Source organism: Miscanthus floridulus, chromosome 14 (assembly GCF_019320115.1).
Source record: "Miscanthus floridulus cultivar M001 chromosome 14, ASM1932011v1, whole genome shotgun sequence".
NCBI lineage: Eukaryota > Viridiplantae > Streptophyta > Magnoliopsida > Poales > Poaceae > Miscanthus > Miscanthus floridulus.
In genome coordinates, this window is record NC_089593.1 from 43,633,185 (window position 1) to 43,656,600 (window position 23,416).

Here is a 23,416-nt window from a genome sequence, read left to right on the forward strand (position 1 = left end):
CCCAATGATGAAGCCCTTCTCAATGAGGAAGTCCCAAAGGCACTCATACCAAGCTCTTGGGGCTTGCTTAAGCCCATATAATGCCTTAGACAACCTATAAACACGATTAGGATATCTAGGGTCTTCAAACCCGGGAGGTTGATCAACATAGACTAGTTCATTAATAAAGCCATTTAAAAATGCACTTTTCACATCCATTTGATATAGTTTCATTTCATAATGTGATGCATATGCAAGGAGGATATGAATGGCTTCTAGTCTTGCAACCGGTGCAAAGGTCTCTCCAAAATCCAATCCTTCAACTTGAGAGAACCCCTTTACAACTAGTCTTGCCTCGTTCCTCATAACTATGCCTTGATCATCTTGCTTGTTGCGGAACACCCACTTTGTTCCAATGACTCTTGCTCCTTTTGGCCGCTCTTCAAGAGTCCAAACTTCATTGCGGGTGAAGTTGTTTAACTCTTCATGCATGACATTTATCCAATCTAGATCTTGAAGAGCTTCTTCTACCTTGATAGGCTCATAGCAAGAGATAAAAGAGTGATAAGCAATAAATGAATCAAGTTTTTATGAGCGAGTCATTACACCCTTTCATGGACTCCCTATGATGAGATCTTATGGATGATCTTGTAGTAGAGGTGTATTTCTTCTATTAGCCACCTGAGGAGGAGGTTGTGGAGCATCAACATCTTGTGCTTGTGCCACCATTTGATCATAAGAGACATGAGTGTCTTCATTTTCTACTATTCCATCTTTATCATCATCTTGTGGCACACTTGATGAAGAAGGTGGATCAATCACTTGTACATCATCTTTAGGCTTGATGTCTCCAACCAGAATGTTCTTCATAGCCTTCCTCAATGGTTCATCACCTATATCATCAAGATTCTCATGTGCTCCTTGGGAGCTGTTAGATTCATCAAATTCCACATCATATGTTTCTTCAACCAAGCCGGTGGTATGATTAAATACTCTATATGCTTTGGACTTTGATGAGTAACCAACAAGAAAACCAATATCACAACGTCTTTGAAACATCCCTAGGTGTTGCCGCTTCTTGTAGATGTAGCATGTGCAACCAAACACCCTAAAGAAGGAGACGTCTGGCTTCTTCCCATTGAGCAACTCATAAGGTGTCTTGCCAAGGAACTTTTGAAGGAATAGGTGGTTGGATGCATAGCATGCGGTATTGATAGCTTCTGCCCATAGAGCTTTGGGAGTGTTGTACTCATGAAGCATTGTTCTTGCAAGAGTGATCAATGTCTGATTTTTTCTCTCAACTACACCATTTTGTTGAGGAGTATATGTTGCGGAGACCTCATGTTTGATCCCAACTTCATCACAATATGCTTCTATGTTTGTGTTGTCAAATTCCTTCCCATTGTCACTTCTTATCTTCTTAAGCTTCACTTCAAACTCATTTTGTGCTCTCTTGGCAAACTTCTTCAAGCAAGATACAACTTCAGATTTGTCATGAAGGAAGAATACCCATGTATATCTTGAATAGTCATCAACCATCACAAGACAATAAAGATTTCCTCCCAAACTCTTATATGTTGTTGGCCCAAATAAGTTCATGTGAAGGAGTTCTAGCACTCTTGTGGTTGACATAAAAGCTTTGGTTGAAAGAGTATTTGCAACTTGCTTGCCGGCTTGACATGCACTACAAAACTTGTCCTTTTCAAACTTCACATCCTTCAACCCTCTCACCAAATTATTCTTCATTAGCTTCTTGAGTGAGCTCATCCCAACATGAGCAAGTCTTCTATGCTATAACAACCCAAGTGTTGTTTTGGTGAATAGGCAAGTCTTCAAATTTGCATCTTCGGAGGTGAAGTCCACTAGATATATGTTGTTGTATCTAAATCCTTTGAATATCACTTGATCATCATTCTTCTTAGATACAACAACTTCCTTCTTGGTGAACAATCATTGAAAGCCAAGATTACACAATTGTCCAACGGATAGCAAGTTGAAGCTCAATGAAGCAACATATAGCACATTTGAGATAGAATGATCATTTGATATTGCCACTTTGCCCAATCCTTTAACCTTGCCCTTTGAGTTATCTCCAACTATAATTCTTTCTTGTCCATCTACTTCTTCATCTAGTGAGGTGAACATATGAGGATCATCGGTCATATGTTGTGTGCAACCACTATTAATTACCCAATGACTTCCACCGGTCTTGTAGTTCACCTACACACAAGAGATCAAGCTTTAGGAACCCAAACTTGTTGAGGGCCCTTCACCTTCTCAACAAGTGACTTAGCAACCCAAATTTTCTTAGACCTATTCTTATTGGGAGGTCCTAAGAACATGACTTTCATCTTTCCACTAGAATCCTTTCTAAGCATATAGTGAGCATTGAAGGCAAAAGGTCTAGCATGCTTGGGCAAGGGTTGTGGTGGTGGAGTTTGGCACTCATGAGCAAAGTGCCTTCTTGTCCACACTCAAAACACTTCTTTGGCTTTAGCTTTTGTTGTTGTTGATCTTGAGCCTTCTTCTCTTTGTTTGCCATGTACCCAATGCCACTTCTATCCATCTTCATGACAATGTTCATTAGTAGCTCACTTTGAAGATACTTGCCTCTAATGAACTTGCTCAATCCAATCTTGAGATGCTCTTTCTCCAACTTGAGCTTCTTGTTTTCTTCCTTAAGAGCATCATTGTTTTTCTCTTCCTTGAGCTTCTTATTTTCTTTTTTGAGCTTCTCATTCTCAAGCATCAACTCACCATCATGATCAAGAGTTTCTAGCACAACAGACTTGGTGGTTTTGAGTTCTTCAAGATCTTTCTTGAGCTTTTCATTGTCATTCTTGAGCTTGACAAACTCATCATAATCATCGGCCTCAACCACTTGCTTGCCCTTGCTACTAGAACTTTGCTCAATGCTCTCAATGATCAAATCATCATATGATGTAGCTATATCAATCTTAACAACATTGTTAGTAGCATCATGTGGCTCATTGAATAAATATAATTGAGCAATAACTAGATTATCATGATTAATCTTAATAGTAGTATATTCATCTTTTAGCATATTATGGCTAGTGATGAGCTCTTTATGCATCCTCTCAAGTTTACCATGTTTATCTTTAAGCTCTTTCTTAGAAGATTTGAGCTCTTTGAGTTTGTATGACAGCTTCATTTGCTTCTCTAAGCTCAACACTAGCCTTTTCGGCTATATCACATTTGGCTAAAAGAGAATCATTTTTAGCTTCTAGCTTATCATTCTTAGCTCTAGTCTTTATAATGATCTTGGAGTATTTATTTAGTAATTTAACAAGATCATCATAAGAAGGTGATTCATATTCATCATCATCACTATCGCTATTGCTATCATCATTACTAGCATGTTCATCACCACTACTCTCATCACCATTTGATACCTTGCGTTCACCCTTGGCCATAAGGCATAGGTGTGTAGAGGATGATGGTGATGGTGGCGGTGAAGATGATGAAGAGTCAATAACAATGGCGGCCACCTTCTCGTTGTCACTATCATCATCGGATGAGCCACTAGATGAATCAATGTCCATGAGCCAATCACCGACGATGTATGCCTTTCCACTCTTCTTCTTCTTGTGGAAGTCCTTCTTGCCATCTCTCTTCTTGTATGGCTTGTCTTTCTTCTTCTCATCTTCATCACTTGAGTCATCTTTCTTGCCATTGTTCTTGTTCTTGAACTTGTCTTTCTTGGGCTATGTGCATTAGTGAGCTAGATAACCAAGTTCTCCACAATTGTAGCAATCTATCTCAGAGATTGGCTTCCTTCTAGAGCTAGTGAAGAACTTCTTCTTCTTGCCATCAAACTTGATGCCACTCTTATTGAGCTTCTTTAGCATCTTGGCGGTTTTTCTCACCATAAGAGCAAGGCTTGCATCATCAACTTCATCATCACTTGAGATCTCATACTCAAGCCTTGCTTTACCCTTCTCTTGACTAGCTTTGAATGCTAAGTCCTTTTCTTTCTTCTTGTTAGAGGACGAGCCATCTTGAGGTGTGATGTGCATGTACATCTCATGAGCATTGATCATTCCCAAGATTTGTGTCATTGTAGCGGTGGAAAGATCACCTTGATGAAGCACGGTCACAATATGCCCATATTTGTTAATGGGGAGAACACTCAAGATCTTTCTTACAACATCGGATGGTTGCATTTGAGTTAGTTCAAGCCCATTGACTTCCTCTACAAGAACATTCAAATGTGAATACATTTCATTAGCACATTCTTTAGAAAGCATCTCAAAAGAATTAAGTTTTTTCATGACAAGATGATAGTGTCCCTCACACTCACTCTTTGTTCCCTCATGGAGCACACAAACATTCGACCATAGTGCATGGGTGTTTTTGTGGTTCCTCACGGTTGAACACATCTTTACAAAGGCCTCTAAATATGGTGTTTCTAGCCTTTGCATTCCATTTTTCATAGTTCACCTCATTGCCTTGTAGGTTAGTAGCATCTCGGGGTTTTGGGAAGCCTTGTGAGGTGGCTCTAAGTATTCCAACATCTAGAGCTTTTAAGTACGCCTCTATATGAATTCTCCAATATGGAAAATCATCCCCCTCAAAGATAGGAGGAGGTCCATCCCTGTGAGACATCTTTTTCTAGGCGGTTAAGCCTAAATACGTGAGCACAAGGCTCTAATACCAATTGAAAGGATCAAGATACTCAAGAGAGGGGGGTGAATTGGGCTAATTCTAAATTTCTTTCAATAATTAAACTCTACGGTTAGCCCAATTAACCCCTTGTGCCTAGAAAGTATTTCTATTGATCTAACGCACAAAAGTTTAGCACCCTAAGTTCCAATCCTACTCTAGCATGACAATTCTAGGAATGTAAATGACAAGAATTGAATTGCTCAAAGTAAATGCTCAAAGTAAAGAGAGAAGGAGAAACGCGGCGATATTTTGCCGAGGTATCAGAGAGTCACCACTCCCCACTAGTCCTCGTTGGAGCACCCGCGCAAGGGTGTAGCTCCCCCTTGATCCACGCAAGGATCAAGTGCTCTCTACGGGTTGATTCTTCGACACTCCATCACGGTGAATCACCCACAACCGCTCACAACTTGAGTTGGGTCATCCACAAGCACCGTCGGATGATCACCAATCTTCCAATCACCACCAAGCCATCTAGGTGATGGCAATCACCAAGAGTAATATGCATGAACTCTCACTTGACCATGACAAGCCTAATGAGAAGGGTGGATGCACACTTTGCTACTCTTGATCTCACTAATGAGGGCTCTCTTTGGGATTCTTAAATCTCAATAACCTCACTAGAATCTTGCTCTTCTTGGCACTCTCAAAGGTGTTTCTCAGCTGTTGGAATGAGCAAAAGTACCCCCACACACAAATGGAGGAAGTATTTATAACATGGGCTGAAAATGAACCATTATATGCCTCTGCGAGGTGACCGGACACTCTGGTCATGTTGACCGGACACGCCGGTCAGTTCACCCCGAACTCCAGTGTTTACAGTGCGACCGGACGCTAGCCAACGTCCGGTCAGCACTGACCGAACACGTCCGGTCGAGATTTTCCCTCTCTAGAACCTTACTGGAGTCGACTGGACGCTAGCCCTCAGCGTCCGATCACTTGACCTCTCAGCGTCCGGTCACACCAGATGAAAATACCTCGATCAAATGAACTAATCGGACCTTGAGCCAACGTCCGGTCAGTATTTGACCCTCCATTCACTTCCAACTCTCGATCATACATGAATGAAGTTTGCTCTATTGGATCTAAGGGCTATGTTGGAGCTACCTAGTGCTAGATTTAGCAAGTGTGCACCACACCTAACTCACTAGACTCTCCTAGGTCAAGCTACCCATCCATACCCCCCCTTAATAGTATGGCTAAAGGAAAAACAAAGTCCTAAACTACTCTAAGTGTCTCTTCAACTACAAACGACACTTAGAACTAGTCTATCCTTAACCTTGTCGTCCATCCTTTGAAAATCAAAACGATTTTCATCGTAGAGGCATGACCACCATGATTGCCCAATCGATCTCTATTACCGTGACCTAACTTAATTGCCTCTGCAAAACACACATTAGTCACAATAATCACGTATTGTCATTAATCACCGAAACCCAACTAGGGGCCTAGATGCTTTCACCTTGGAACCGCTGCCGCCCTTCTTCTTCAACTAGAACAGGTGTCTGAAGAGGTTGAAGTGTGGAAGAATCCCCAAATATGGTTCGCAAAAGTGGATAAAGATTGAGATGTGCAAGATGGTGTTTGGGTGGAGATCGCACAGACTAAGTGCCTAGAACTCCAACAGATCCCTCAAAAAAGGATGAATAGGAAATCCCAATCCTCACCAGAAATAATCCTCAAACACCACTACTTCATCAGTGTGAGGCATTGGGAAGGGCTCACCACTGGTTGGCCACCATCCGGCGGTGACACGGTTAGGAAGAACGTCCGCCTCCACCAATCTATCGAGCTCCGCCTCCCCCGTGTGCGACGGCACCCACTCTTCATCACGGCTGGCTCCGGCACCCGCCTTCTTTGGGTTCACAGCTCCCCTCTTCGGCACCATCTCTCAGATCTAGATGAGGACTGGCGGTAGCAGCACGCGTGGATGTGAATCTGGAAATGCGAGGGCTAAGGAAGAAGATAAAAATGGCAAAGTGGCAAAGGTGGGAGCGCGGGGTTCGACGACGCAGTTATAAAGCACTCCCCCACCTTTTCACATTTGAGGGTTTTTGAGAAACTGCTCCTACGATTGGCACCTCTCCGCATTCTCCACAACAACAAGGTGGGTCGTTACTTGGGCTTTTGTGCAACCGCAGCCCGTATCGCCGATTTATCTCCGCAATTTGTTACCGCTCGTCGAATATTCGCTGACTTATCCGCCAAACGTTACGACTAAGTAATTACTACTGTACAACCATTATTCTGATATTTTCTCTACAATTTGTTTTCTTCAAGATTTCCTCTTGTGGCTCGGGGACTGCGTTAGCATTACGTATCAGTTCCTCACCGCATTGGCGATTTTTCTTCTGTTGACTGTTGTTTCTGACCCTGGCACCACGTGACTATGTCACCTACTATCAGGCTCGGGGACTAAGTGGGCACAATTCACCTTACGGTGAATGTGCTTTTTCTCATTTCGGGGCTATTCCCGGGGACTGGCTGCCTACTCGGCTCGTCTTATACTATTCTTCTACTTTGGACCCTGGCACCACATGACTACGTCATCTACTGTCAGGCTTGGAGACTAAGTGGGCACACTTCACCTCGTGGTGAATGTGTTTGCTTTATTTTGGAAGACTCCGCGCCTCTTGAAGCTGAAGACAATTATCTCCTTTTCTCGTGGTCGGACTCTAAGTAGGCACACTTGGTCCACTGCGAAGAAATTTTCGATTCTGAACTTGCGCTCTTACACCTTTATGGCAAGCCATATTTGGGTCACACTGCTCGGCGACAGATCACACTGCTCGACGACAGATCGCGCTGCTCGGTAACCGCTCACAACTGCTCGGCAACTCATCATGGTGGTCGGACCATGACTTTGACTACTTAGCTTTGTTCGCACCTGCTTAGACAAGCTTAAGACGGCGTTGCACAACGGGTACAAGGCGCTCGGGGACTAGCTGTGGAGGGTACGACCCCGGATACCCATGGTGGACCATATGGGCTACGCCCTCAGGGGTGGCCAAGCCTATAAGACGAAGCCTTGTGGGACACGACTCTGCTCGGCGCCTCCTGCAAGACACCGAAAATATATCCTGAAGATACTACGAGATCTGTTAGGATACGTATGATCCCATGATTCCTGTAATCTGTTATTACTTTCTGGTTATCTCTCAGATCTAATCGACTTGTAACCCTGCCCCTGACTATATTAGGTGGGCAGGGACCCCCTCCAAACTCATGCAATATCATACGATAGCCAATACAAACCAACAGACCACATGGGTAGGGTATTACGTCATACTGACGGTCTGAATCTGTATAACTTGTGTGTCTCTGTTGCCTTTTTGTTCTTGATTACACGCCTATCTACCGATCAATCTATCTTCATGGGATACCCTTTGGAGGACTGTCAACGATATTCTGTCGACACTAATAGTCTGTGCTATCCAACACATTGCTCTAAGGATACATGCCTGATAGGTTAGGTTAGTTCAGTATGCATGCTAAGGGGTCTAGCAAGTATTGGACAAAGACTATGCTTAAATTAGAGGGTGTTTGGTTGCCACCCCTAAAATTTAGTCTCTGTCATATTGGATGTTTAACACTAATTTAGAGTACTAAATATAGACTAGGTACAAAACTAATTGCACATATTGAGACTAATTTACGAGACGAGTCTATTAAGCTTAATTAGTCAATAATTTGATAACGTATTGCTATAGTAAACATATGCTAATGATAAATTAATTATGCTTAATAGATTAATTAGTTACTGCTTCTGTAATTAACTTTATTATTATATTACCCAAACATCCGGTGTGACGGTCGGTGTGACAGTGACACCTTATTCTGTGAGATACGGATGGTCCGTGCAATTTAAGAGGACGCACGCGCGGCATGCCCGGGGGCCCGCATTTCAGATCGTGCCTCCCACCCCGCGCCGAGCCGCCCGGTCCAACCCAACCGTGTTTCATCCGGTCATCCCCCGCTCGTGAGTCGTGAACCCACCCAAGTCCACGGCCCACCCCACCACAATTCCTCCTCCAGCTGCCCGAAACCTTTTGCATCCCCTCCACCACCACCCAGATTTAGCCTATCTCTCCTTCACCACGAGCCAACCCGGCACCCCACCCAGATTTAGCCCATCTCTCCCACCGCGGCTGCATTCCTCTTCCCCCACCCCATCCGTAGGGTCGTCACGTCACCACCTGGTCCTGCGTGTTGATTTCTTCGTTTGTGCTTGGTAAGAACGCCCTAAATTGCTGATTTTCCTCCTATTTCGGTTTGAAGAACCGTCCCTTTGCTTTGAGGCCTAGAATCGGAATGTTTGTCTATGCTTTGACGCTCCGATCCGTCTGGTTTCGTTGTGGATTTGTTGCGTGGTGGGGCTATTGCAAATGGAAAGCTCTTGTTTTCGTTTGAGGGTGGTTCAGCTGAACGCCCCCCGCCACCACAATACGCACAATACGTGAGAGGTCATTGTTGTTGCCATAATATTGGATCGGAATGTCATGGGTGAAGCTCGACGCTGGTGGAATGTTTAAGCCCTAGATGATTGGCGAGCTTGATGAGCCATACGAGATGATCAAACCATAGTTTTGACAGACAAAGGTAGCTTTTTGAATCTTGTTTCTAGGATCCATGGGGGTGGGGAAGAGCAGGAAGATTGGGAGCAGGTGCGTTCTTTTTTGTGCTGCATGGAATCCAGGATTCAATGGTTTTCATCAAGGATTTGAATGTCACTAAGATGTCATATTGGCGACAACCAATTCCTGGTATTATGTCTGGAATAATCAAATATGCGATTTTTAAAGGTCGAGAAACATATATATCTTTTTTGTTTCTTCATGAGTCATGACAGAATGGGGCTGCCTAGTAATTTCTTCACTCCATTTTTATCATTATCGACTCACTTCACACTCCAATGACTTCTCTATCATCATCTTTGTTTTAACTCAATTTATTTTCCTATTGCAGCTTGCATAAACTATATAAATAAATGAAGGCAAATATGGGCACAAAAGCTCGTCCACCATCTGCTGATGCAGAAAAAGGAGAGATTGGCGAAATAGATACAAGGGCTCCTTTTGAATCTGTTAAAGCTGCAGTGAGTTTATTTGGTGAAGTCCGGTTTTCATCTGACAAATCAGCTGCAAGAAAGCCCAAGGCTCCTCAAGCAGAGGTAATGAAACATTTTTCTTTGTCAAAGTTGTCTCCCCCCCCCCCAACCCCCCCCCCCCCCCCCCCCCCCCCCCCCCCCCCCCCCCCCCCCCCCCCCCCCCTCCTCCCCTTTGTTTATCTCAATTTTAGACCCGAGTGTGCCTTGACCTTTGGTTGGGATGGTTACTCAAAAGGAGAAAGTCCTGGAGATAGGTCACCCAAACAATTGCACTACGGGAATTAATATGACCATTGTGTGGCATACCTTAAGATAGCTAGGACTAGAATACATAAAAAACTAGATAGGACTAGAATACATAAAAAACTAGATAGGACTAGAATACATAAGAAACTATGTTTTTTTTTCCACAACAGCCAAAGCCGAATTTCATTACTAAACAGCAACGAAATTATAAGACTTTGTAGTGACCAAAAACAAAACACCATGCCAAACCTAACTTGCAGCCACATTGTGTGAACACTAAGGGTTCACCCAATTGGCCCAAAACGACCCAGATAACCAAAAGTGCCAAACTCAGAAAGCAATACATAAGAAACTATGTGCCCTGATATTATCTCTTTTGTTTGCTACAGTCGATTTGTCAGACTTAACAATTCCACATTTGTGTTTTTTTTACCTTTTGGAAGCTTTCTAGAAAATCTGCAGAATCAAACACCCTCACCTGGGTTGGATAATGGCATCTGTACTCGTGTCCATGTAACACTGGGGGGCAGTAGTCCTCAAATCTAAATTGGCCTTTACCATCTTATTTTCTTTACATCCATGTGATATAAAGTTGCTTTTTTTAACAGACAAAATATTAATTTACAGTTGTAGAACAGAAGTCTTATGACCAAAGAAGACTGCCTTGCATCTCATTAGTTTTGCAACACACTTTTTACTTATTGTTTATATTATTTGTTTAATTGTCTTATATAAATGGGAGTGTTGCATGGTCTGAAGAATAGTTGGATTCTTGGATCCATTACTTTGCAGTCACTAGTTCAATTGAGAAAAAAAAATGCTTTTAGATCAAGCTGGTTTAGTAATTTGTTTTTGTAGGTTCAGAATAGACAGTATGATGGAAAGGAATATCAATTAGAAATAGTTTGAAGAAGTGTTATGCATACAGATAATTAACATTCCTTGAACAGAGAGGAATAAATGCCACATTACCCAGTGCTAGATTGTTGTCCAATTGGAGGATTACAATTTTCCAGCGAACCTCACTATCCTCTACCACAGTAGCTGATCTGGAACCTGCTGTTACAACTCAACTATTTTGCCTTCTGCCAACTACAACTCGAGGACCAACTCAACTGTCTTTGAAGTTGCCCTTTTAAGCTTATAGCTGGATAGCCCAACATGTTTTCTCTTACATCTAAATCTCTGTGTTTAGAGAACATATTTAATGATTTAATTGCTCCTCTATGTTTTGCTTCTTGAGTTTGAACCTATAATGATACATTGACATAGGTCACCTGTCATATCAATTTTAAGACTATTCATGTAACTTGAATGATTACGTGCCTGTTTCTCGATATATGTTTCTGATGCTTTGCAATTATTGGAATTATGTTTACCAGAGGGTTTTAGCCAAGGAGACAGAGCTGCACTTGGCCCAGAAAGAGTTGAATAAATACAAGGAACAACTGAGTAATGCCGAGACAACGAGAGTACAGGCTCTTTCTGAGCTAGAGAAAGCTAAAAAAACTGTTGAGGAGCTAACGACCAAGCTGGATGTGATTAACAAGTCCAAACAGTTGGCCATTCAGGCAACAGAGGATGCAAAGACTCGAACCAAGCAGCTTGAAGGTGGCAGCACAAATGAAGGTCTAGGAACAGATGGTCCTCTGAAGCAGGAACTGGAAAGTGCAAGGGAGCAGTATGCTGTCGCTTTGGCAGACCTTGATGCAGCAAAACAGGAGCTTAGAAAGCTCAAGAAGGATTTTGAAACATCTTTGGATATGAGGTTGTCTGCTGCCCAGCATGAAGAGGAATCACTGCATACAACTGAAGCCAACAAAGAAAAAGCTAACCAACTTCGTAGTGAGATCGCCGAAATTCAAGAATCGCTTATGCATGTTAAGGCAGCTACGGTGCAAGCACACGAAGAAGAGGCACAAATCCTTGATGAGAAGGATGTTGCTAGGACCACGTATAAACAAGCTTTGGAAGAAACACAGAAGAAATTGTCGTCTTTGAGGAATGATTTTGACCCTGCTGCTTATGATAGTCTGAAAGAAAAACTAGAACAAACCAATTCTGAGATTGCATCTATGCAAAAAAAGATAGAAGATGCTCGGGCTCGGGATTTAGAGTCTGTTGCTGTTGTCAGCACAGAGCTGGATGATGCTAAGGAAATGTTGCAAAAAGTAGCAGAGGAGGAAAGTTCTCTTCGAAGTTTGGTGGAGTCACTGAAAGTGGAATTGGAAGCTGTAAAACAGGACCACAATCAGCTCAAAGAGAAGGATACAGAAACTGAATCTATTGTGGGAGATTTACATGTCAAGCTTCAGAAATGTAAATCTGAGCTGGAGGCTGCTGTGGCTGCTGAATCAAAAGCTACGTCAGCTTCTGATGACCTGATGCTGGCCCTTCAGCAACTGTCCTCGGAGTCAAAGAATGCCCTGCAAGAAGCTGAGATGATGCAGAAGAGTGCAGCAGAGCTAAGAGAGGAAGCCGAAAAAGCTCGGGTTGAACTAGCAGAAGCCGAACAAAAGTTGCAATTGGCATTAAAGGAAGCAGAAGAGGCTAAAGCAGCTGAAGCAAGGGCCCTTGATCAGATCAAGCAACTCTCTGACAGAGCAAGTGCTGCTAGAGCCTCAACTTCAGAGTCTGGAGCAAATATCACAATTTCAAAAGAGGAGTTTGAATCTCTAAGCCGAAAGGTTGAGGAGTCAGAGAAGTTGAGTGAGATGAAAGTTGCTGCTGCTATGGCTCAAGTGGAAGCCATCAGAGCCAGTGAGAACGAGGCAATCAAGAAACTAGAAGCTGCCTGCAAGGAAATGGAGGACATGGAATTGGCAACAGAAGAGGCCCTAAAGAGGGCAGAGATGGCTGAGGCAGCCAAAAAGGCTGTAGAAGGTGAGCTTAAGAGATGGCGTGAGAAGGAGCAGAAGAAAACTGCAGAGGCGCAGCCTTTGGCAGGGGCAGAAGAACTTGGAAGTGCATCTCCCCCTGTAACTCAGACTTCTGCTGGAAAAGCTTCTGAGAAGAACGACGGGCATCAAAGGAACAACAGAACGCTACTGAGGAGGAGCTTCATGCTGCCAAACATCACGAGCATGTTCCATAAGAAGAAAAGCCATCCTGGCAGCAGTTCTCCCTCGTACCTTCCTGGGGAAAAATCTGTGTAATCTATCCGAAGCTCTTGTTTGCAAATTGAAATTTCCAAACTCAAACGCATGCTTTGACACTATAATCTGTATAAATCCGTGTACTTCATTGCGCCTTGCAGTAAATTTCTGACATAATTTTAAATTTGCTTGTACCCCTAATTTTCGGCACTTTCTGGACTTCCGGATGAGGGCATTGTACCTCTGTGATCCACTGTTATACTTCAGCAACAGTATCTTAGTCATGTTCTTGCAAGCTTCCAGAATAGTGGAAGCAACAAACTTGCTGCGAATTGCATTCATGAACTATGATCTCAACATGGTACAATTATGCATGTGTTCTCTGGAGAGGTCCCTTGTTTATGTTGAAGTATGTATCAATCACTCCAGCCAACATGTTTATAGAAAAATACACCCCAGTGATCTAGAGTACATAACTGTTATATGAGTGTCAGCCTGTTAGGTCCCCATACAAGTATAGCACTTAATTTGCTGCGCAAATTGCAAAATAAAAGAATGCTAGGTTACAGTAAGCTCCTTATATTTACAAGAGCTGCAAAAGTAGAATACTCAGATGTAGGCTCGACGCGTACGAGTATGCGGCTAGGTCCTTGCTTTCTGATGATCCTGCATAGATCATCTCATATGATCAACAAGATAACTCTGGCCTGCCTGACAGGAGTTCCCCAGAATATGTATGAAATAGAACAATTTCTCCTAGTAGTTTCTTTGAAACCGTATCTTCTGAGATGGGGCTGAAAGACGGGTTTTGGAGCTACATCAATCCCATACTGGAGGCCTGTATCTAGTGGACTGGTACAGGAATCAACTGAATCCATCTACTCAATCCTTTCAAGGTTATATTTTACCATACTCTCAAGGGTACTTTTGAAATCACTTCTCGGAAGGCACTGCAGGTTTTGGATAGCCAAGTCACCCTTCTCTCTCGCAAGCTCATGTGCCCTCCTTATTCCACCGCTCCTGTGAACAAGCTCTATCGCAGCAGCTAACGAATCAGTCTCACTGAACTCAGAATCGATGATCTCTCTTAGCTCTGGTTCATCTTGCAAAGCAAAGATGACTGGAGCTGTCAAGTTTCCCTTCGCCAAGTCACTTCCTGCTGGTTTGCCAAGTTGCTCAGCTGATTGGGTAAAGTCCGGGATGTCATCAACTATCTGGAAGGACAGCCCAAGATTCCTGCCATATTCATACATTTGTTCACAAATAGTCGTGCTGATGCCACTGAATATGGCGGCTGACCTTGTGCTTGCTGCGATCAGAGATGCAGTTTTGTAGTAGCTCTTGAGAAGGTAATCATCAAGAGTGATGTCACAGTCAAAAAGAGTGGATGCTTGTTTTATCTCACCACTTGCGAAGTCCTTGATGACCTGTTAGGGCACAGTATCATTTCTGTTAAGAAAATCAAGTACTGTCTTAAACAGGAAATGAAAGCTTTGCTCAAGTCCTTGATCACCTGTTAGTCGCTGAATTCTTACTCTTGGTTGTAGCAGAATTCTTACTCTCATCGAGAGAGGATGACACTAGGAGTTGGGGCAATTTTCTGGTTTATTTCTCACACAAATGCCATGCCAATCTGAGGGGTTAGGGATACATATTTATAGGCTGCTAGCCAGCCAAGCATATGCCAAGATGCTAGATGCTAATATGATGTCCTAAAACAGATGTTGTCCTAGATGCTAAGATGCTTGTCAAGGATGTTGTCCTTGATGGGCAACAAGACCACCATGCATCCACAAGGACCATATGCTGCAGCCCCACAAAGACAAGCCAACACATAGACTTATCACATCATTCTCTCCCTAAGTCTTGTGCGTTGTCTTGTGGAAAAGTTGAACCATCCCGGTCCTGGAGCAGAGCTCAAGGAACTTGATCCTCCCAAGAGGCTTGGTAAGTAGGTCCGCAAGCTGGTCATTGGTGTTGATGTAGCTTGCCTTGATGCTCCCTTCCTCCAAACAACCTCGGATGAAGTGGTACCTCACCCGGATGTGCTTCCTTCGCCTCTGCAGCAGCCTGCGCGCGCCTGATGGCGTCCGTAGCCTCTCCCTTGCTGCCGAGGACCATCACCCACATGTAGCGGGCGAGGTCATCGACGAGCAGCAGGAAGTAGCGTCGTCCTCCCAGTGTGGCCGGTATCACCGGGCCACACAAGTCCCCGTGCACAAGCTCGAGCCTCTCCTTGGCTTGAAAGCTCGCCCGCTGGGGAAAGGGGAGTCGCATCTGCTTCGTCAACACGCAGACGTCGCAGAGCTGCTCCACATGGTCGAAGCACGGCAGGCCTTGCACCATCTCCGTGGCACTGAGCCGTTTCAGGGCCTCGAAGTGAAGGTGCCTGAAGCGCTTGTGCCACTGCCATGCCTCGTCATCCCGACGAGCAGCGAGACAGAGGGGTTGTGCCACCTGCATGTTAAGGACGTAGAGTCGATTTGCACTTCTGGTTACCTTGGCAAGAAGGCGACGACGGCGATCCCAAATCCTCATGACTCCATCCTCAACCACCACGCGCGAACCGTTCTCATCTAGCTGTCCCAAGCTGATGATAGAGTTCCTCAATGCGGGGATGTAGTAGACTCCGGTGAGCAGCCTGTGCTCACCAGACACGGCGGTGAAGGTGACGGAGCCGACGCCCTTGATCTCCACGCCGAAGGCATCCCCAAACTCGACGGAGCCTCGGACACTAGAGTCAAGCTCGGTGAAGAGCTCCCGTCGACCGGTCATGTGATGGGTGGCTGAAAGGTCCTTGTTGGTTTTGGAAATTGAGTGACAACCTAGGTGGACTAATTGTGTTTATGTGAGATACACAGGTGATTAGTCCACAGGTACATGTGTGTGAGCAACATATGCCATGAAGATGAAAATGGCTTGGAGATGTTGCAAAGCTCACACATGTGATGATGAAGGAGCTTAAATGCACATGAGACATGACATTGAGTCATGTGATCAAGGTGGAGAAGATCAAGACAAGACTTGGCTTGATGGACCGGTTGCAAGCGTGAAGGGCAAGTCGAAGGCTTTGGAGTGATGGACCGCGTGGCGGTGAAGCTTGAGCAAGACTTGGCGCCGATGGACGATGGCAACGGTGAAGAGCAAGTAGAGTCAAGATCGATGAACCAATATGATCATGTGATGATATGAAGTGGATCATATCATTGTTGATCTTGTTGGTGCATGTGTTGCATCAACATTGGAGGAGATGGAATGGAATGCGCAAGGCAAAGGTATAACCTAGGGCATTTCATTTCACCGGTCATAGGTGTGTAGAGAAGTTTATGACCGGGTTTAGGATAGATGGCCGTACTATCAAGAGGGGCAAACTTGTTTGCATATCGGTCATCTAGTGCCACTCGAGTGATCTAACTTTGCATTGTCGCTAGGATCGAGTGGCGTGGCAAGTTGAGTGGCTAACATCCTTTGGGAAATGATTGTGAAAATGCTAACACACATACACATGGTGGTGTACACTTGGTGGTGTTGGCACATTTACAAAGGAGGTGGTGTTTGTAGGGGTGAGATGGGTTTGGGTCCCTCTCTCCCTCCCGCCGAGCTTGCTCGGCGGGATTCGGCGCTTTCGGGAAAATGGAATGTCTATTTTCTATTGCGCCGGATGCAAATTCTTGGTGGTTAGCACAGTGGTGCAAGGGTGAAGAAGTTAGAAGTGAAAACGAGTTGGTCGCGAAGATGCCGGCGTCGGTCAACTGACCGGACGCTGGATCTGAATGCACCGGACGCTGGCAGGCTGCATCCGGTCGCGCTGACGTACGGTAACGCAGTAGCTGGAGAGTGACCGGACGCTGGCTGCGTCCGATCGCGTTCGACCGGACGCGTCTGGTCATGCTCGGGAGCTTACTAGAAACGACCGAACGCTGGGGGTTCAGCGTCCGGTCAGTTGTGTGCTAAAGCGTCCGGTCAGGTCAAGTGACCGTTGGAACCGGGACACGTGGTCGTCTGTGGGCGACCGGACGCTGAGGTCCAGCGTCCGGTCAACATGACCGGAGCGTCCGGTCGGCCCGACCGTTGCCCAGTGAAGGGGTAACGGCTAGTTTAGCCCCTGGGGCTATAAATAGAAGTGGCCTTCGGCCATGGCTGGTGGGGAGCACCTCAAGGGACTTAGTGTCCATGCTTATGAGTGCTTGGGAGCCCTCCATCACATATATACTTGATAGTGATCATTCGATTGTGTGAGTGAGCGATTCTAGTGCGATTGCATCGTGAGGTTGTGTCGGTGTTTTGGAACCGGGGGTCCCTCTACCAACGAGTGAATTTGTGCTGCGTGCCCCTAATCCCGGATGGTAATGCAAAGAGACACAAGGTTTATACTGGTTCAGCCAATCGAGGCCCTACGTCCAGTCTGAGAGATCGATCTTATGTTCTTTGCATCGAAGTGCTCGTAGTTGGGGGTTACAGGCTGGGTGAGAGAGGGATCAAGCCCCAGGTCTCGGCGAGGGTGGTGCGGGCTGCTTGAGGCGTTGTTCTCAAGTAGCGTAGAAGTGTGTCGTTCTATCGGTGTGTTCGTCTCCTTTTCCCTACGAGGCCCAAGTCCTCTCCTTTTATAGTTGAAGGGAGAACGAAGGTAGTACATGTATCACTATGCGATGTAGTGTCAATAGAAGTGGCACGTCCGAACCCTGTGGCCCGTTCTGGTGGCGGCGTGGCCGTAGGAGCGATCCGTCCTTGGAGTACTGGAGCGGCGTGGTTGTCCCATCAGGTCCTGTGCGCCGTGGGAGCCCCGGGAATGTCTCGGAGCGGGTGTGACGGCGAACGTGCAAGCCCTGGTGGACAGATTATGCGCGAGGCCGAGGCCTGGTTGGTGCCGAGGCTCGTGCTGCGGTGGGGGTCTCGGCGGGCACGAACCCCGAGATTGCCGAGGCCCCGGTGCACAGTGCCGAGGCCTTGAGCGGGCGGCGAGTCACGGGTGCAGCGTTAGGACACAGTGGCTGGTAACCCCCGTCACGCTCTGTCCCAGGTGCTGATCGTGGACACAGTGCCGGGACACAGTTGTCGATAACCCCCGCCGCGCCCTGTCCTAGCTGGTACGGCGTTGATGCGACTTTGGGTTGCATCGGCCATTCTGTGACGTTGAGCCGCTGTCCGGCGGAGATTGCGGGAGTGGTTGAAAGTATTGATGAGACGTGACGTGCTGTCGAGGCGGGGGCCGACGGACCACGGACAAGCCGGCCCCGAGCGACACAGAGAATGAGGCCTCGCGCGAGACGGAGATTAGGCCCCTTGCCGAGGCCTCCTCTGGGGTGCCTCGCACGAAGCGGAGTTGGCGTCGGGATGCCGAGATCTCCTGCTCTATAAACGGGGGCGGCGTGTCCGAGCCCTGTAGCCGGCCACTGTTGTGGTATGGTTGATGGAGTGGCCCCGTCCTTGTCGTGTAGAAGTGACGCGCCGGTCGTACTTGATCTTGTGCGTCGTGGGGCTCTCAGTACAGCTTGATGCAGGATATGGCGGGTGACGTGCTGGTCATCGTGCGATGACGTCGTAGGGAGCTGTGGCTCTGCAGATGGCGAGGCCGAGCCATCGTGGGGGGTTCGGCGGACATGGATCCTCAGGCTGCCGAGCCCCTGAAGCATACCGCCGAGGCCTTGGGGGGAATTATTGATCCTGGGTGCTGATTCCGAGGCCACAGTATCTCCGACGTGGCTCCCCACGCTGCGTTGTTCTCGGAGCAGGAGTTGGCAGCACAGTGAGGCATGGGCGTCAACTATGTGCTTTAGTGGTTAGCACAGTGGCGGGTAACTTCTGCCCAGTCCTGCCTCCTGTCCCGTCGGCCATTCTGTTGTACTGTGCCGAGCATGCGGCCGATGTCAGGGGCGGCAGTTGGCTGAGTTAATGTGACACGACGTTTTGTCAGAGGGGTGGGTGAAGGAAGAGGCAGCGGAGTGCTGCCGAGCCTGCCTCGCGCGAGACGGAGAGTCGGCGGCCCGGCCGAGGCCCCTGGGTGGGGGGTCGCTCGAGGCCAGCGGTGAGGGGGCCTCGGGCGAGTCGGAGAATTGGCTCTTGATAGCAGCCGTTTTTTGGTTCTTGCTTAGGGTACCCCTTCTCACCGTATCCGACAGGTTGCATCGAGTGGCACTAGGTGATCGAGTTGCAAGCCGGTGGTGCTTGTTACTCTTGGAGGTTGCCACCTCCTAGACGGCTTGGTGGCGGTCTCCGTCGAAGCGCGCAAGAAGCTTGTGCGGCGCTCCGGAGAAGTGCTTGTGAGGGGCATTATGCTCGTCCCGCGGGAGCCGCGAAGAGCAACTCTAGTAAAGCGTGTCATTGAGCTACCCTCACTCAAGGGGTAGGTTCTTGCGGCGCCCGACGTGCGGGCTTAGCGGGTGATGCTAATTAGCCGCCGAACCACCAAGTGAGCGGTCGACACAACGGGGACTAGCGTGTTGGCAAACACGTGAACCTCGGGAGAAAAATCATCGTGTCAACCTTGTTCTTCCCGTTGGTTTGCATCCCTATTACACAAGCTTGCAATTACTTTTATACATATTAAGCTTGTGTAGTTGCTCTTGTAATTAGTTAGCTTGTGTAGCTTGCTAATTACCTTCTTGCTTGTGTAGCATAGAAGTAGCTCCCTTGCGTGGCTAATTTGGTTTTAGTAACCTTGTTAGTCACATTGCTTAGTTTGTGTAGCTAAGTATTTGCGCTCTCTAATTAGGCATTGGTTGCCTTGTTATTGAGCATTGCTAGTGAGTTTAGTTAGCTTTGTGCTTTTGCTTACTAGCATGTGTAGGAGCTCCCTTGTCACTTAAAGTACTAGTGGCATAGGTTTGTGTAACCTTGCTCCTAGAATTGTTTAGGAGAGCTCTAGCTAGCCCGGCACCTTTATTGCTTAATTGTTATCTTTGCAAGGTGCTAGTGAACATATATAGTGGGGTGTAGTCTTGGCTAGACCGTTAGTTTAAATTCCGCATTTGTATCGGTTAGCCGACGCGATTAAGTTTTAGAAAAGACTATTCACCCCCCCTCTAGTCGCCATCTCGACCCTTCAGTGGCGCCGGTGTCGAGGCACCACCTGTCAGTCTTGTCATTGCCGGAGCCATCGCCGAGGAGGGCGTGTGCTTTTGGCTTATCAAGGTGGAGGAGAGCCGTTGCAGCCAGTGCCGCTGGAGGTAGCTCAATGCTTGCATGTGCCATGAACAGAGCCGGCTCCTCCGCCTATGCGACATGGGCCTGGCCGTGTCGTGGCTGTCGACAGTCCTTGGCCCAATGGCCAAGCTGGCTGCAGTTGCGGTAGGTGTTGTCTCGTGCCGGCTTGTGCTTGCGGGCGGCGCCGCCCTGGGCGCCTCCACGGGCATCACTCTCGGCACGTCCTCGCACCCCGGCCTGGGCGTCTCTGCGTGCCTTGCGAGGCTTGCTACGCTTGCGGCCGCCTGTCGCGGAAGCAGGCTCCCCCTTCTTCCGGTTACCTTGGCAGGCAACCCACTACTCCTGAGTGAGAAGGAGCTTCCCGCCAGTGGTGATGGGCCCCGAGAGAGACTATGGCTCATCGCTGTCGACGACCTTGAGGCGACCTATCGTCTCCTCGATCGACATCGTGGAGAGATTCAGTAGAGACTCGATCGAGTGTTGAGACGGAGAGCAAAGTCATCAACATCCTCACCAGGCTTGAAGGCCAGGTTCTCCCACTCCTTGCGAAGTGCCTGCAGTGTGGACTTGTGGGCGCGATCGCTGCCGATGCATGCCGCAGCAATGGCATCCCAAGCCTCCTTGGCAGTCCGCTTGTTGGTAAGCGAGAACTGCATCTCAGACAGGACTGCAGCGATGAGGGCATCCAGCGCCCGTCGATCCTGGTCGTAGTCGATGTCGCCGTACCGGACTGTCTCCCATATGTGCCGCACCTGGAGCTTTACCCTCATCACCGCAGCCCACTCGACGTAGTTGGTAGTAGTGAGGGTAGGCCACCCATCGCCGGGGCCGACGTCCCTGACAACAGCCTGGAGCCCGTGGTAACCACGGTACCGATCCTGGGAGAGAGAGCCACGCTGCCTATGAAGACCGCGCTCTCCATCGACCCATCCGCCACCGTTGCCGTGCGCGCCTCCTCCAAGAGCGCCACCGCCATGCGCGCCTCCCCCAGGAGCGCCGCCGGCGCGTCCGCGCCTGTCTGGGCTGCCGCCGCGCTCGTGGGCGTGCGCGGCTGCCCACCGCGCCGCCCGCGCTCGCGCTGCCTCCCTCCCCAGCAGCTCGAGGTCCGCGTCGGCGCTGTCGTCAGCAGAAATGGAGCTGCTGATGCTGCCACGCAGAACCTCGACCTCTGCTGCCGCCGCACGCGCTGCATCCGCCGCCGCTACCGCTTCTGCCTCCGCTCTGGCTGCTGCCAGCTTCGACGCCCTTGCCATCGCCGCAGCGGTCTCTGGCGCCGCTCGCTCGCGTTCCTCTGCCGCGGCAAGTTCGGCCTCCTGCCGACGCCGCGTGCTCGAGGCGACCAAGCACTGAGACTGTCCTGCGGACATGACGCGCTACCGGGGGGCTGCTGCGTGGGGAGAGGACTGCTTCAGCGCAGAGGGAGAGGAGTGAGTAGGAGCGGCCGGAGCTGCTGCTGCTCCCAGCTGGCGCTGTTGCGAGACTGGGAAGGGAGATAAGCAGGAGATGCTCAGGCTACAGGATAGTACGGCTCTGATACCAGTTGTTAGTCGCTGAATTCTTACTCTTGGTAGTAGCAGAATTCTTACTCTCATCGCGAGAGGATGACACTAGGAGTTGGGGCAATTTTCTGATTTATTTCTCACACAAATGCCATGTCAACCTGAGGGGTTGGAGATACATATTTATAGGTTGTTAGCCAGCCAAGCATATGTCAAGATGCTAGATGCTAATATGCTGTCTTAGATGCTAAGATGTTTGTCAAGGATGCTGTCCTTGATGGGCAGCAATACCACCATGCAGCCACAAGGACCATATGCTGCAGCCCCACAAAGACCAGCCAACACAGAGACTTATCCCATCATCACCTGGCTGATCAGCTTTATAACTTCAATGTTTTCTAAGTTTGCAAGAAACCAAGAAGATTGTGCAAACATAAAATCACCAGCAAGTACAGCGACCCGTGTACCATATAGCTGATGAATAGTTTCCTTTCCTGAAAAACAGTCAACTACATATTAGGCTATATTGGCCAACTGAATAATGAGCCCTTCTATTCTGATGAGCATGATAGTGTAACACTGAAAATAAATATTAGGCTGCCAATGTGGTGGTGAGGCTGTTTGTTCTCTTGTCCACCTAGGTTCACGACCTAGGGCTGGCTTCAGTTCATGTCTCTCTTTAAGTCGATGCAAAAATTCCTTGTAATTTTCAAACAAAAGGTAAATGATAAGATGAAGACTGCAACTTTGTATGATGATTTCTGTCTGATTAAAATCATGTGTGAGAAAAATGTAGTAACAGTATAGATCCCAAAAGAAATAATGATTCCCCAGTTAATCCATGCTCTAACATTGGAAGTATTTGGATGATAAGAATCAGTAGAGGCAAATGCATCTATAAAATGAAAAAAGAAATAACAGTTTTATTCACAATATTCTGATTTATTTGAAACAACATATCATCTACCTCTTCGCATCCCACTATCATCTATGACATCATCATGTATTAAACTTGCGGTGTGAATCATCTCTATAATCTCTGCCAATCGTTGGTGTTCTGTAGTTAGCTCCCTGTATTCCAAAAATATAGTTTTTTTATGTAAGTATTCCAAAAATATAGTCTCAGATAATAATTTCAAAACATTTCCTTCAAAATGGTAATGCCGTAATAACAAGAGAACTTACGACAAACCAGCTAACTTAGCAGTTGCTCTAGACACCAGAAAAACTAATGCTGGTCTTAATCTCTTTCCACCGGCACCAAAAATTTGTTCAGCCGCAGAAACCAAAACAGGATTTTCTGCACCAACAAGCTATTGAAGTTATGTTAGCTGTTATTGTGGTAGGTACGCACAATTTTACAATGTCTTACCTTATACAGATAGCAACTCAGTGGAAGAAGTTAGGATGAAAAAATGTCAAATAAGAACCAGCTAAAGCACCTGTCCACTCTAACCACCCAACGTCCCCAAAATATGGGGCCAATGCATGAACAAATATAGGACAGTTTAAAAAGGGATGCACCATTAAGCTAAGGAGCTCTCTCGGTCTCATTAGTCATTTAGATTATGGACTCCCATGCACTGTAAAGTCAAGTCATGGACAATAAGTGCAGAATGGTGCAAAGCACACATTGTCTACATCCTTTTGGATAACAAGTGCAA

General features: G+C 47.1%; 1 protein-coding gene and 1 long non-coding RNA gene across 4 annotated transcripts; one reads left to right on the forward strand and one right to left on the reverse strand.

The window, feature by feature from the left end:
* Positions 1 to 8,719: 8,719 nt before the first annotated feature.
* Positions 8,720 to 13,299, forward strand: LOC136504856 (WEB family protein At5g55860-like). 2 transcript variants are annotated; one of them, XM_066499890.1, is made up of 3 exons: positions 8,720 to 8,893; positions 9,628 to 9,832; positions 11,398 to 13,299. In XM_066499890.1, exons 2-3 carry the CDS (start codon positions 9,650 to 9,652, stop codon positions 13,168 to 13,170), a joined length of 1,956 nt encoding a protein of 651 aa, XP_066355987.1. In that variant the 5' UTR covers positions 8,720 to 8,893; positions 9,628 to 9,649; the 3' UTR covers positions 13,171 to 13,299. The 2 variants fall into 2 exon arrangements, with proteins under 2 accessions (XP_066355987.1, XP_066355988.1); XM_066499891.1 differs by lacking the exon at positions 8,720 to 8,893 and adding an exon at positions 9,235 to 9,326.
* A 206-nt stretch (positions 13,300 to 13,505) lies between these two features.
* On the reverse strand, positions 13,506 to 23,074 carry LOC136504857 (uncharacterized). 2 transcript variants are annotated; one of them, XR_010771003.1, is made up of 4 exons: positions 22,938 to 23,074; positions 22,720 to 22,823; positions 14,410 to 14,537; positions 13,506 to 13,776 (listed from the first exon to the last, which is right to left on the reverse strand). It is a non-coding gene; the product is annotated as an uncharacterized lncRNA (long non-coding RNA). The 2 variants fall into 2 exon arrangements; XR_010771004.1 differs by lacking the exons at positions 13,506 to 13,776; positions 14,410 to 14,537 and adding an exon at positions 21,490 to 22,246.
* Between the last annotated feature and the right edge of the window lie 342 nt (positions 23,075 to 23,416).

What these genes read in the sequence shown, in the direction of transcription:
- LOC136504856 (XM_066499890.1), top strand. Translation starts at nt 9,650, where the DNA reads ATGAAGGCAAATATGGGCACAAAAGCTCGTCCACCATCTGCTGATGCA. An exon ending in CCAAGGCTCCTCAAGCAGAG is followed by an intron (nt 9,833 to 11,397) that starts GTAATGAAACAT and finishes TATGTTTACCAG; the next exon opens with AGGGTTTTAGCCAAGGAGAC.